The following is a 15,353-nucleotide window of genomic DNA, read 5'->3' as shown; positions in this document are numbered from 1 at the left end:
TATTATATGCTATTCCAAACTTTGGAAATGAACTTTCTTACTCAACTTTCAAGGATACTCCCAAATTAAAAGAAACCACAGTGGAATAAAATGATAGTGCATATAACATCTGTTGTACTCATATTTCAATGGAATATGAAGAGCAGATTACTGAAGAAGCCCTGATTCTGTGAAGCCTAATTCCTTTTGCAAAATTAAAATCAACAATTCTGGTTCAAGGTAAGATTATTGAGAACTGTGCAATTCTATCTACTTTAATTATTCCTAATTAAAAGTGTGAAGATGTGAAGTCACTAAAGGGAGAGTGGGAATATTTTACAATGCCGACCTAAAGCAGGAAGAAAGGGAACACCGAGACTTCGATTAAAGAAGCTCTTTGTCATTCTTTGTTTTAGAGATTACAACACATACAAGTGAAGTTTATCAAAATACAGCACATTTTTTCTACTATATTCATAAAAATCAATTCCTATGTAAATAGTACTGAAAAAATCAACTAAAATGAGTTAAAATTTACAAAGAGTTGTTAAAGGGTTTCAATCAAAATTATTAAAACTATACAGTACAATACCCAATTGACAACAGCTTGAAAGAAGTGCAATATTTGAGTTCAAATATTTTTAAAAGTGCTGACTATTCTGACTAGAAATGGAAATGTTTCCAACTTATTTTGTAAAAATAATGCAGGTGGTGTTTCAGCTAGTCCTGTAAGAATCTCAACTAAGTCAAAGTTGAAGAAAAAGAGCATGTCACATTAAAAATACCCAAATTATGCATCTCAGAAATTAAAAAATGAATCTGAGAACTGAATATTGCTCTAATAAAAGTTTTCAGACTAGCCTCAACTAAAAACAGTTGCTGGTCTCCTATGGCACTTTCCTCTGGTCCAAATAACCATGAATTACTTTTTACCCCTGCATGTCATTCAAATTTCATTTGATTACATAAAACAAAGCAAATAAAATTAATGGTTTGGATAAACAAAATTAATAACCTCTATCATCAAATACTTGTTACAGTAACTAGGAACAAAGGCAATTGGTGGTGGAACACTATTACACTGATCTGAAGTGTGGAGTTCACATTTCCTGTTATCTGTAGGAACAGCCCTTTATTTGAACACTTGACACACTGGCAGGCCTCGCGGGCCATCGCCCCTTTTCTCTCCAGTGCCCACAGCAGTTCTCCATCCCTGTGCCAGTCACAGACTCCTTTGGTTTCCTAGCTCCATGCGCACTCCACGCTTCCTTTCACTTCACCAAGGCAGCGCCAGGCCGAACAAAAGCAAGAGGCTTCCCTAACCCTTCTGACACTCTGATTACAGGCAACAGACATCATCTTCAAACTGGCCTTTTAGCTTCATTTGCTTCTCAAAACAAAAATTATAAATTAGGTTATGATGGAATACTAATTATAAAAATTAGATTGCAAGTACCACCATTTGCTAAAGAAAAAAGTATCAGGGAACTTCGTAGTATGGGAAATGCATTGACATGCATCTACATTAGAGTTAAAAACTTCAGTAACTAGAAAAATTAAAAATTGAATCACCAGTAGCAAATGTATAGTCAACAGCTATGACAAGAATTGATCCTGTAGAGCTCATAAAATGCAATTATTGTCTTTTAAAAAGACATTATGTATTTTATTGCATTATTCTATTAATAAAAATACATTATCAGATAACTTTTCTTTTCACTGTTAGCCTCAGATTTTTATAGGAAATAATGTTTTAATCTGGCCTCGGAAAGTGAACCCACCAGCACCAACTTCATCTAGCCACTCTTCAATGTGCACATAGCAAAAGCCAACACTTCAAATCTCTTACCCACATGGAAAAGTAGTTCGGCAGAAAAAACATTAATACCAGTTGGATAAAAATAAGGGCACAAAAGCTATGAGATAGACAGCTCTGCCATCTGTCTCTGGGCTACAATCAAGGCTAACTATTGCCTTGCATACAGTCAGTCATGTGTATGAAATCCAAAAATAAACCTACAATCTATACAAAAACAACAGAACTTTGTTTTTGTAGCCTTGATTTGCTAAGTTTAAAAACCTAACAACAAATTTCAGATGATATGAATTCAACAGTCTCTTTTATCTTCTGTACAGTGGTTCTTCCCTCTAACCACAAGCTCCATTATTTCAGTAATGTACAAGTTCCAAGCCAACCGTCTGAGTTCTTTATATATAAAAATAGGCAAAATAGTCATTTCCCCTCCAAGTGTCTTCCAATAAATCTTGCTATTTCCCACCCCCCCTTTTTTTTTGTCTATAGTGCTTATGAAGAAACTTCTCGTACAATGATGAGTTCTACTGTGTTCTGGAAAGTTTTTAACAAGGACACGGCTTGTCCATGTTCAATGTTGATAAAACTGTAGCCATTAGCCTAGAAGAAAGAGAAAACAACTTTTAGGAAAAATCTTAGAAATATATTTGCATTTCTAGTTGTAAATTTCTGACAGCCAGTTTACAACCTGTCAAAAGAAGAACCAGTCTAGCAATTTAAAACACACACTGGTTGAGGAGATGGCTTGGAGAGTAAGTCCATTTGACTCCACATTGGAAGCCCTGAATTTGATTCTGAAGGAGAAATCAGGAGAAAACTAACCCTTTTAAGTTGTTTTCTAATCTCTAAACTCATGAAATGCAGCATATGTGTGCACACACATACATAAAATTAAAAGCACATACAAACTAATGGTCCTACATTCCACACTTAGGGAAATAAAATCTCTACAGAAATAACCCTGGAACGTGTATTTTGTTCATGTTATCAGATCATTCTTTTTAAAATTTTATTTATTTATTTATTTATTTATTTATTTATTTATTTATTTATTTATTTATTTATTTTTGAGACAGGGTTTCTCTGTGTAGCTTTGCGCCTTTCCTGGAGCTCACTTGATAGCCCAGGCTGGCCTTGAACTCACAGAGATCCGCCTGGCTCTGCCTCCCAAGTGCTGGGATTAAAGGCGTGGGCCACCATCGCCTGGCTAAAATTTTATTTTATTAAAGTTATGTGTATGGATGCTTTGCCTGCATGTATGTCTGTGCCTGGTACCCAAGAGGCCAGAAGAGGGTGTTAGATGCCCTGGAACTACAGTTACACATTGTTTCTGGGAACCCACCTAGAAGAATTCTTCCTAGGGAAGAACAGTCAACTACACTGAGCCATCTCTTCAAATCCTCAGATAATGCTAACATAGTAGTGGTCCATGGTTTTGGAAGGCTTGTCAAGACAGGATCACACAGGGTGCTGTATGTATGGGTTAAGGTATGCCCAGGTTTACCAAACTACAAGAGTAACTGAAGGCAATGTCTAGACTTCTCATTCATTGGAGCCATTAGTTCAAGACCAGCATAGAGGTTATATAAAGGCTCGCTAGCTTTTATTGAGTTCTTACTCTGCACCAGACAGACATACATGTCAAAGTGCTTCATATGAATTAAATCCTTTCATTCTTAAAGAGAACACTATAGACTAAAGACAACACTATAGATTTTCATCTTATTTCAGAGGACTGAAAACCCAGGAATGTCTGGACAGGAATAGTAACTCCGTCACAAAACTGAAAGCAGATTCCCATGCTATTCAGAAAAATATGTGTGTGAATGTGGGGAGGTATTTATGGAGGGAAAATAATGTTGTGGAATATTTGTTTAACTAGGCAAACGTGTTACATTTGTTTATGTTGCATTTGTTCAACTATGTAAAGATGTGCTGCTGATTCACCTTGCCTGCCTAAGGCACCTGATTGGTCTAATAAAAAGCTGGCGGGCAAAGAGACTAAGGAGTAGGAGGAACCTAGGCTCCAGGGAGGAGAGAAAACAAGGGAAAAAAACAGGGAGAGGCCTGGGACCAGCCAGACATGCAGAATTAAAAAAAGGTAAAAAGCCCTGAGGCAAAATATAGATGAAGAGACAGGTTAACTTAAGTTATAAGAACTAGCAAGAAACAAGCATAAGCTAAGGATGATCATTCATGACTAATAAGTCTCCCCGTGTCATGATTTAGGAGCTGGTTGGTGGCCCAAAAGAAAGCTTATTACAAAATACCAGAAAATGGATACTAAAGAGAGTGTGGCAAAGTGTAATCACATCTGTTACACAGTTCCTGTGAGTTAAAAATGGTATCATCATGAACTTGCATGTCATCCTTTCAAACACTCCAATTTTAGTGTAATGTACTGCTGAAGTAGGCAGAGTTAACATTAAAAATGGTTGGACAAGGATTCCATCTGAGGTGGTCTGTACTTTTAGCTACTAAACTCTAATGTCTATCATTTTTTGGTTTGAAGGTTACTTCTTATTGTTATCTGAACTAACGATAGCTAAAACAGGAGAGAGGAAGTAGACTATCCTTGTGTACTAAGAGAATGCCACACTGCATGTACTTAGGTAAAATAAGTTACTGAAGTAACATAGGAAAGGACTGAAAATGCAAAAATCCTGTAAATTAGTAAAAATTAACATTTCTAAACTTAAAGTGATCTATCAAACATATAAGCATGATTTTTTAAAGTGTAAAGTAGAAATATCTAAAACATTAGAAAGTACTATAGAATAAAATTATTATAAAATGAAAGAAAATAATGAAAAGGTTGACTTGATTACCTGAATAATTTTATCACCTGGTTGTAGTAATTTTGATGCTGGTCCTTCAGGTTGTACCCTTGTTACAAATATACCCTTTAATGACAATCAAAAAAAAAATAATTATTGAAGGCCAAATTACAAACTGAAAGCATGACTCGGGAACAAGGGGACCTTTCTCAATACGAGGCAATACTCGACCACAGTGAAAGCTGTCTCCTGACTTCTCAGAGTACCTAACAGGTCAACATCATTTCTGCCTCTAGGAATCCTGACTTTAGCAATGCAATGAAATCACTTCTATGGGCTTTTGGAGAAGCAGTACCAAAACTAAAAATCACTTGGTAATATCATCAATATTCACATTCTTGGTTAAATTCTTTCCTTCAAACAATGTGGAACAAGCAAATTTCAAAAAACAAAGATAAAGAAAAGAAATGAAAGACACAGATTTACGTGAGATTTTCACCTAATAAGTATGGGATTAATGAATGAGACCTTACGAATGTTCAAAGACATTTAAAAAAAAACTTACATCATCATCAGGTCTGAAAGGGTTTCCTCTACCCCCGACACCTCCTGATATGCTAAATCCAAGTTCTGGATCCTTTTCTACTCTTACTCGAATCTGATTTAATATGAAAATAAAGGAAATATCACTATACCAGAAAATTGTATACAATAATATCCACATCTAAACACTGGTGTTAAGTTCAAGCAGAATATGCACGGACTTATCAAAACCCAACGTTCAGGCAGATGAGGTGACACGAGAGCACAGAACATCACTACTACTGTTAATGAGTTAGTGAGTTAGAGGCGTGCTGGGGTTACCGAGTGCGGCTCCTAACTTCATTGGTGACTCTAGTCACCCAACTGACACTGGCTCTCTTACTTTTAGCCAGCATGAATTTTAACAGCATGGTGCATACCTACAGAACATGTATGCATATTCCCATCGGTATTCACTCACAAACCGTTTAAATTACATGCTGTCTTTGCCTACTGTTTTGTGTCATAAGCTACTTAACATTCAGAGCTGGTTTTAGGAAATCTACTTTTGATTCCTTCTATCTGTTTATATGCTTCAAGGGAATTAGGATTTTAAGATTAGATCAACTAACATAACAGCAGTTTTTATAAACTACTGTAAATAGATGCAGGAACATTATTTTCTTGAGACAGGGTCTCATCCTGTAGCCCTGGCTGGCCTGGAATCTGCTGTGTAGACCAGGTGCACCTGAACTCACAGAGCTCCTCCTGCCTCTGGCTCCTAAGTGCTGGTTTGTTTGTTTACACAGGGTCTCACTAAACAAGCTAGGCTAGCCTGGATTATCTGGCGCATCCAAGCTGGCCTTGAACACACCATCCGCCAGCCTCAGCCTTCAAGGTGCTGCTGGTATGGCAGGACATAGAAGCTAAATTTCTGTTACAGGATGTTCCTGTTTACCACAGGCTCAGTCAAAACAAAATGTGAGCAATACCAAGGGTTTCAATGTTATCACTTCATAAGTAAACCATTAAGGCATATGAAATTATGACGTACACAACTTGAAGATCAAACCCTCAACATGGTCTGGAGACTACAGCTGAATTTCCAAATCTGAAAGCTGAGACTGTGCTGTAAGAATAGGACCATTTCAGTTTAATGGTCTACTAGTAATAATATTAGAAGGAAAATGACCGGAGCACCATCAATCCATTTTGGACAAGCAGCTGCCTTAGAATTATTAAAAAAACAAAACAAAACAAAACCCCAAAAAACAACACCCCCAACACTAAATCCTATGTTGCATGATCATAAAGCCAAATTAAAAACTACCAAGTTTAACACTTCAGAAACCTAAACATTATAAATTTAAAACAAAATGGTAAAAACTACTGTTAAAATTCTATATGATATACTGCTATTAACCTGTAAGAATATATGGAAAGTTTAATTTCATATTTCAAACAGTCTTGATAATTCTTACCTCTTGCTTTGCCAGCTCATGGCCTTGTCTAGGAGAACAATGGGGATGTGTATATGGAGGCTGGTGGGCCACTTTCAGCATCAAATAATCAATGAGTTGTTCTCTAGAGGGATGCCTTGCCACAGATGCCTGAGGGGGATGATGTATTTGACTATAATTTGCCTGAGGCCTGAGAGGCTGGCCCATCTGTCCATTACTCAAAGGCATCTAAGAAAAACATGAGTTATCTTTAAAATGACCAGTAATAATGTCTTATTACAAGTACTTGGATATTCTTGGCACAATACAAATGCACTAGTTTTAACATTATACACCATTAAATATACTGAGTTACTCAATATATTCTTCTAATTTTAATCCTTCCAAAAGAAACAAAGTTATTATGCCTTAATTCTAAACTTGCTTGAATGTTTACTGATTGAATCTATCAGCAAACTTTTAAATGAAGGTCTAATCTATGTTTTAAATTAATTGCTTTTCTGTTAGGTATAAAATCTACTGTTACACTTACCAATGTTAAAGTAGGAAACAAGTATACTGAAAAACTTTTAACTATTGATATACATAAAACAAATTTTATATACTAAAAAAAATTAAACATAAGTTAGACTATTAGAAGGGTATCCTTTTCTCATACCAAATCATAACATACATACACAAAAGGTGTATGTAATTATGCTTTTCCTCGAGAAAAAAAACTAATTGAGGAATATATTGTTTCTTAATTTGACTATATTTTATAACTTTATTTCTTCCTTTACAGAAGTAACAAGTCAATTCAGCTATCTACAAAGAAATTAAGTGATTTATTCTTTTTGCTTGTGTGCATTATCAGTAATTTTCAAGCTTTCTAAGGAATATTAAAAACATAAGAATTAAAACAGATGTTCTACTTTATTTCTCATTAAAAAAAAACCCACAAATTTTTTGAGATTATTAGTTTGCTGCTAATGAACTATCTTTAATACCCCCCCCCATGTATTAAGAAACTGAACCTGAATTTTAGACATTGTAGTGAACAGCTTATTCTATTCTGTAAAGAATCTAGTTAAAAAGAACCAAAATTCATATTATAAATGTTCACATGTAAAAAAACTTTTACACAGAAGAGGAAATAAATGCTTCCATTATTCAATCATTTAAGAGGATATAAATGCTTCCATTATTTAATCATTTAAATTTCCTTGTTGGGTAACAGAAAAGAATTTCTGTCCACAAGGCAATTAGCAGAAAACCAAAATTTCCTTAAAAATTATGCAAAAACTGGAGTTTGGCAAAAGTTCCAGAACTGTATGCTGTGAACTTGCTAAAGATAAAACAGGCCTGGTGTTTAGGAAGAAAACCTTCCTCTACAAAGTAGGGGTACGGATGCCGTGTCGTAAGTGAGGTCAGACAACAACTTTGAGGGCTCTCTTCTCTTTCCACCGTGCAGGCTCTAGAGACCGACCTCATGCCGGACTCAAGGACAGCTGCCTTTATCCACTGAGCCATCTTTCTCCCTCCACCCCCGTGACCTTGAAGCCCACACTGGCCTCAAACTCTTGATCTTCCAGCAGTGGGTTTCAAGTGCCAGGACACAGACATGCCACTACACTGAAGACATGCCACTACACTGAATCTATCCTATTCTTTGTTTGTTTTCTGAGACAGGGTTTCTCTGTGTTATAGCCTTGGCTGTCCTGGAACTAACTCGCAGAGATCCACCTGCCTCTGCCTCCTGAGTGCTGGGATTAAAGGTGTGCTGACACCTGGATATTTCGTTTTGTTTAAATCAGTACTAAACATAAGAAATATATTAAGCTATGTTTAGCAGTGCTTCATGAAATAAAAAAAAAGCGTTAAGAATTAAGCTGTAAGGTGCATGTTAAAAAGAAAAAGAAATTGAGAGATAGCTTTGAATTAAAAGGCAAGGGATAAAATAAATAAGCATGTATGAGCTTATCTAACAGATGGCTGGATGCCTACCCTCTTAAGAGTTGTAAATAATAAACATAACTCATAATTATTTTAGCTGGTACACTAGAGGAATGTAATTGGTTAAACAAAAATAGCTGGGAGAGAATAAGAATCACCTCTGACACTGCCACAAATAATCTATCTGTAATTTTTTTCCTACAAAATACTAAAAAACACAATGATCACCTCTTCTACTATATGCAAAAAGGTCTTTCAAGATAATTGCTAATTCTATCTAAAGATTTTCAAATATTTTAAATTAGCAGTAAAATATTCTAGAATACACAATTTAAGACAAAGTTATTGTCTAACTCTCCAAATAAGTTTATTATCAAGAATGCCAAAAAGTCCTTGATTCAAAAGCTAAAATAAGCAAGTGGAACTACAGCAAGCAATGTAACTATAAATTGATTCTCTAGTGTAAAAAATCATGGAATAAACTGAGAAACAGCAGAGTCAAATTATATCTTGTATTTATGAATCATTTAAAAATAATCCTACATAATCAAAGCAAAAAAGGCCATATAAAAGTATTTTCAAAGTACATACGCAAATCCAAATTCAAACACTGAAAAGCACAGTAAGCTCAAAGACACTGCTCTGTTCATCTGCTGTGAGCACCTACTTTCATCAAGCTGTCTGGAAGGTCTCTGTGACTAAGTGCACCTGATGAGTAGTTCTGTTCTCCTGAAATCAATCTATCATCTTGGCAAGAATCTCCTGGACTGGATGTCTGAGGATGCTTCAAATGAGGAAGGAAAAAAAGTAAACAAATAATATAATTTAAGATGTGAAACAAAACGATGACGATGCATGAACGAAGATTAAGAAAGAAATACTGCTAGATTACAGAATAAGGAGACTCAAGTCAGATACTGTAATCACTGCTCTCAGTTCCTTTAGCTTCCTTCAAAGACAGCCACTGTTAGCCTTTATGATATCTGCCATTTTAGTTGTACTTATACTCCTAACTTAATGGTTTAGCCAGTACATGTAGCCAGTGGTTAAAGCATTTCTCTCCAATTTTAAGAGCAACAAATATATTATTGTTAAGCACTAAAGAAAGTGTTTTTGATTAAAAGAAAATGAATTGGTATTGATTTGATCTCATGATACTACTCAGAACTCCTCTTGATTACAATAATGTGCAAAACCATTAAACCTACTGTGTAAAATTTGCTGTGCCATAATTCTGTCACATTAATACTGGCTCAATATTTTAAAGGCACTGTTTTAAAGAAATGCTTTAAAATTAACTAATTCATTCTCCATATGCTAAGTATTTGCTCATTACAGTTTAACTTAATGACAATCTTAGAGGAAAAATGCTAAATGTCATTATCCTTGATTATTTATTACTATAAATATGGCAGGAATAAAACATTTATATTCACCTTAAATTAATTCTAAGCACACTTAATTTAGAAAATAAAGCATAGTATGTTTTACTGTTACTTTTGATCTTTCAAAACAGTATATGCTTAGCAGCAAAGAAATATAAATTTTATATTGAAATATAACTCAAAATATACTCCATCATAATATACCATGGAACACATACAATTTTGAGGATTTGTAATTTAATCTTAAAAAATAATATTTGCAACAAACCTATCATGTCCAGTTAGTTGCTAGTTCAAAGTATGGCTTAGCATGATTTCATTTTTTTTTCTTGTGATATATATTTAGAATATATAGTCATCAACACAGCTCAAAGCTAGAAACTTAAACTCAAGCCTGAATAGACAACTATGCTTATGCACTCTTTAAAAAGAGCAAGCCTATCATGAATGAAAAACTAAAATTCAAAGTCTGTGTAGACTTTAAATCTAAGAGAAATAAAGGCAAAATATTATTGTAAAATAAATCTGGGAAGAACAATTGTTCCAGATGACTATGAATGGCAAAGATTCCTGAATTAATAAAAGCCACTCATGGTCTGCTGAAATGAAAGGCTGGCTCAGCCTTTTCTTCATCTTTTACACTAAGAAGCTCAAGGGCCGCTGTTGCTACAAAGCGAAAAGAAACAAGTAATGGCAGATGGCAGAACACAGGGCAAGACCAGCTCAGAGCAGTCACAGCAAACTGAGTCCAGGAAACTGCTCCTGCTCTAGAATCTAACAGGGAAGAGCCAAGGAGGGAGGCAGAAGCTGTCTGAGAAACAAGTGAAGCACCTAGAACAATCAAAGAGTCAAAATGGAAATAAATTATAAGATGGAATAAAATAAGGTTGTAGAGAAGAAAGGTCTTTGAGGGCAGAAGTGGACATTTATTTAGAGGCTGTGCTACCACTGTAAGTCCTTACTGAGCCACGGCAGACTTGTGTTGTTCATTTGGGGCAGTCCTTATAACTTACTCTTAAACTTTCATGATATAATAAATCTTTTACCACTAACGACCATGATGAAATGTGTTCAATTAAGATTTGGATTTTTCCTTTCTGTGGAACTTTTACAACTTCTGCAGTCTCATATTTAGTTATATTCAGTGAAATATGATTATACTTTGGTGCATATAATGATTTTTATTAGCTGGCTCTTAATTACTAGACTTATAAATAACCCCTGGCTAAATCATTAACTTATGACTAAAGACGTTGGAGACAGAAGTTGTAGAACTCAGCCATAAATAACCCAGAAAATACCAAGATTTCTAACTCACAGAACTTTTTCCCCTAGAAAGGTCGAAACACGTAAGACCTGAATTTTCTCATGTGTGTGCTAAAAGTACTAGCCTACTGTTGGTACTCACTCGAAAAATGTGCCCACCAGAACCTCTTCCGTCTGCAACACTCAGGGCAAGGCTGCCCTGGCTGCCATGCAGCTCCCTAGAGCTGCCATAGTGAGAACTGCTTACAGCAGCAAGAGTGGAGTTAAAGGACCTTGACAGCATACTCTGAGTGAAGAAAGGTAGAGTTACAGAAGATTAGTGCAGCATGCAAAACCCACAGACATGTTATGTACACAGATTTCTGTACAGGCAACCCCACCCATACCACGAACAAGTATCATGCAACACTGAATTCAGGGCCAGAAAGAAACTGATACATACATACAGCTATATAACAACACACATACACATAAAGAACATGTATAATCATAATGCTTAATCACATGCTTAAGGACCAAAGAAGTACAAACATATAGTTGCTTTTAATAACACTGTCATTTCCTTTATGCTTAATATATGTCTGAAATGGAAACCGAGCACATACTCAAGTGTGTGTTTATTTATATAAAGTTGTATATAAGCAAATTTCTCACCATCAGATGAATTTACCAGCAACCAGTAATTCTAAGTCAAATGAATTTCTAAAAGATTTATTTAATTCTACAGGAATTCTCTTATTAAATAATATCAACATTTAAACATATGTGCAACAGCAAAATGTCTTTGTGATAAACACCTGGTTATCATTTTCATTCTTTCAGAAACTTATTTTCCACATTTTGAAAAACATCTTAATTGCAGGATGTGATGTAACTTTTAAAAAGATTTTTTTATTTTTATTTATGTACATGTATACCCAGTATGTGAATGCCCATAGAGACCAGAAGAGGGCATCAGATCACGTGGAGTTGGAGTTATAAAAGGTATGAAGCACTTCACATAGGTGCTGGGAACAAAACTTGAGTTCTCTGTAGAGTGTCTGTCATTCTACAATTATCAATTCTAGGCATGTGTTAACAAAAATTTCCCATTCAAACAAATAGTTATTGCATCCTGCAGTTAGTGGTGGTCCAATGATAGTATCCTTCCTCAGTCTGGGTTTTTATGAAGACCCTTGTATTTGACCCAAGAATTTAAGATGCACCTTAATAAATACACTTCTGATTTTCATCATTCCTAGACTTATTATTAGCTGCTGTTTTTCAATGTGGATGGGGCTTGATGGCTAAAATAATGAAATTATATTTTAGGCATGGACTGCTATTAAAATAGAGAAATTTAATAATAACAACAAGCATTTACATATTATTCTTTTTTTAAATTTTTTTTATTATTTATTCTTTTTTAAAGATTCATTTATTTATTTTGTATGCAGCATGTATGACTACAGGTCAGAAAAGGGCACCAGATCTCATTATGGATGGTTGTGAGCCATCATGTGGTTGCTGGGAATTGAACTCGGGACCTCTGGAAGAGCAGTCAGTACTCTTAACCTCTGAGCCATCTCTCCAGCTCTACATATTACTCTTAAGAAATAAATACCTTCTCTAGATTTTGAAGTTGATAACTACTACCAAGAAATAACACGGGGGCTGGAGAGATGGCTCAGTGGTTAAGAGCACTGACTGCTCTTTCTGAGGTCCTGAGTTCAATTCCCAGGAACCACATGGTGGCTCACAACCATCTGTAATGAGATCTGGTACCCTCCTCTTCTGTCATGAAGACAGAACACTGTATACATAATAAATAAATCTAAAAAAGAAGAAAGAAAGAAAGAAAGAAAGAAAGAAAGAAAGAAAGAAAGAAAGAAAGAAAGAAAGAAAGAAAGAAAGAAAGAAGTAACACAAGCTTCCAAAAGGAAAAAAAGATCTATAAAATTACTACTCCTTGGTTATTTTGTGGATTCTAAGGTATTGATTTTAACATGTTAACTTGATTAAATGCTAGGCACAATATCCTACACACTGTTGTTCAATATTGCTTGCTGATAGTTATCTAAGAGCAAGAAAACAGGGCTGAGTACAAACTTCACTGTTAGCCAAACCTGAGAAGAGTGGTGCTCAACCTTCTTAATGCTGCAACTCTTAAATGCAGTGCCTCATGTTGTGGTGACCCATCCATAAAATTATTTTCATTGCTATTTCATTAACAGTAATATTGCTACTGTTATGAATCATAATGTAAGTATCTGATATGCAGCCCCCAAGGGGTTGTAACCACAGGTTGAGGACCACTGTCCTAGATGGATGCCTATCATCTAACAAGAATAAGTAAATTAGACAATTACCACTTTGATTTAATATAATGCGGTTTGGAGTACTTCATATCTGATTTTTTTATACAGGTAGGAATATCAGCAAATACTGGTATTAGTGATAATTCAACTCTGGCAGAAAAAGGGTTAGCTAGCCTTGAACTCACAGTGATCCACCTGCCTCTGCCTCCAGAGTGCTGGGATTAAAGGTATGTCACCACCACCCAGTTTAATTCCTTTCAAATTTCCCTTGTTAGTTTAATTAAGTCAGTGGTGAAATCTTCAGAGTAAAATCTGTTTTATGTGTTTGAATTCCCAGTACAGTTTTTTTAATGGATAAAGCAGAGGATTATAACTAAAAAGTCATAAACCCATATACTTCAATAAACTATTATCTTCTGTGCAAAGCAAAAAGTTCTAATACTTCAAAAGGTAAGGGAAGCATTTTCCCATGCTGTCTCCTCTACCACCTTGAATTACCATATGTGTAAGGAAGGAACAGGGGTCCTTTACTATTCTCCAACATCTTGAACTAATTCTTTGAAGTTTACAGTCTAAATCTTGTTGCTATTTAAGTAGCTAATTAGTAGCACCATTATGAAGTACTTATATTGCCTACATATGCTACTATTCTCACTAAGGAAAAACTGCCAGAGTACAGCAGTTTTTATTCTACAAATAAAAAAGGCAACTTTCAGAATCTTATGTAATGCTTTTAGAACATTTTGAACACAAGAAAATAAAGTACGTCTCTGTACTATAATAAAGGCTAGAAATAATTGCATGCCATATTATCACATCAAATTTAATTAACTCAAAACCAAGTAAGCTATAACTTGCCAAATCTCCGCACTGCATCACAATGCTTTAAAAACTCCATTCTCAAAACTATTAGGATTTTTTAAAAAAGTTGATATCAGGTACAGTTTTTAAATTTCTTTCTTTCATTCAAGACTAAAGGGTATTTTAGGTCAGTGAGGACACAAGTGCTTGTACTACCAAGCCTGACCCCAGGATCCCTGCAAGTTTTCCTCTGATGACTGTGTAGGCGCACGCACGCACGCACGCACGCACAATGTAATTAAAACATTTTTAAAAATTACATTAACATGTCTTTCAAGTTCATCTCTACAAAAGCCATAATCTTAAGTAAGGTATGAATCAATTCATGCTGAACACATTTGCCTGGGAAATCCTAAAATGCCTCTTCTATCATTATGAATCGTCAGTTCATTACAAAAAATGGCCTCCTATAATTCACTGTATCATACTGACAATTTCCTCCTGGGCCTTTAAAATGATTCCCTTCCTGCGACATAACACAGGTTATCCTGAGCTAGTTACTTAGCTGTTCTGACTCTCTGTGGCAAGATAAAGAACCATAGGCAACAAAGGCAAGTGGGGAGTTAGCGAGGGAGTCTTCCTCAGGGAAGAGCACACCAACTGATCGTCCAGTACCAAAGAGTCAGACATGAGGACATTCCTACAAGTAACATATCATAACACGAGAGGTTCTCTTTAAGAATAAACGTGTATACACAGATGCATACAATAACAAATTAAAAAAGAGGACAGAAATTTGAAAGAGTGGGAGGAGCACATGAGAGGAATGGAAGGGGGAACAGGAAGGGGAAAATTATCATTATATTATATATACATTATAATCTCAAAAGCAACTTTTAATGTGGCGATAACAGTATCTTAAGGTTCTGTGTAAGTTTAGAACTATTTTACACAGGCTATACTATGCCTCTTGGCACTGTGTGAGCACTAATAAACTTAACTGTTAGGACATTCTGTTTCTATAACTCAACCCACACACTATCAAATTTTCTCAAAAATAAATCCCTAATTCAGCCAAGGTGAAGACCTTGTCTCTCCCTGTTCTCAGCTTTCTTACC

At 35.3% G+C, this 15,353-nt stretch overlaps 1 protein-coding gene across 13 annotated transcripts in view; it reads right to left on the bottom strand.

The window, feature by feature from the left end:
* Positions 1–363: 363 nt before the first annotated feature.
* Positions 364–15,353, bottom strand: part of Erbin (erbb2 interacting protein) — a 109,995-nt gene continuing 95,005 nt past the window's right edge. For 3 of the 13 annotated variants that reach the window (XM_006982736.4, XM_006982732.4, XM_016001309.3), the window contains 6 exons: positions 11,280–11,423; positions 9,154–9,270; positions 6,573–6,779; positions 5,135–5,227; positions 4,621–4,695; positions 364–2,392 (listed from right to left, as the gene is read on the bottom strand). In XM_006982736.4, coding sequence (XP_006982798.1) covers positions 2,285–2,392; positions 4,621–4,695; positions 5,135–5,227; positions 6,573–6,779; positions 9,154–9,270; positions 11,280–11,423 — 744 coding nt within the window. In that variant the 3' untranslated portion in view covers positions 364–2,284. The remainder of the gene's footprint in view (positions 2,393–4,620; positions 4,696–5,134; positions 5,228–6,572; positions 6,780–9,153; positions 9,271–11,279; positions 11,424–15,353) is intronic. The other 10 variants (XM_076552159.1, XM_076552158.1, XM_076552156.1 and 7 more) reach the window with 6 other exon arrangements.

This window comes from Peromyscus maniculatus, chromosome 15 (genome assembly GCF_049852395.1).
Source record: "Peromyscus maniculatus bairdii isolate BWxNUB_F1_BW_parent chromosome 15, HU_Pman_BW_mat_3.1, whole genome shotgun sequence".
NCBI lineage: Eukaryota > Metazoa > Chordata > Mammalia > Rodentia > Cricetidae > Peromyscus > Peromyscus maniculatus.
The sequence above is the reverse complement of the archived record's forward strand: the minus strand, read 5'-3'. Positions and strand labels throughout refer to the sequence as shown.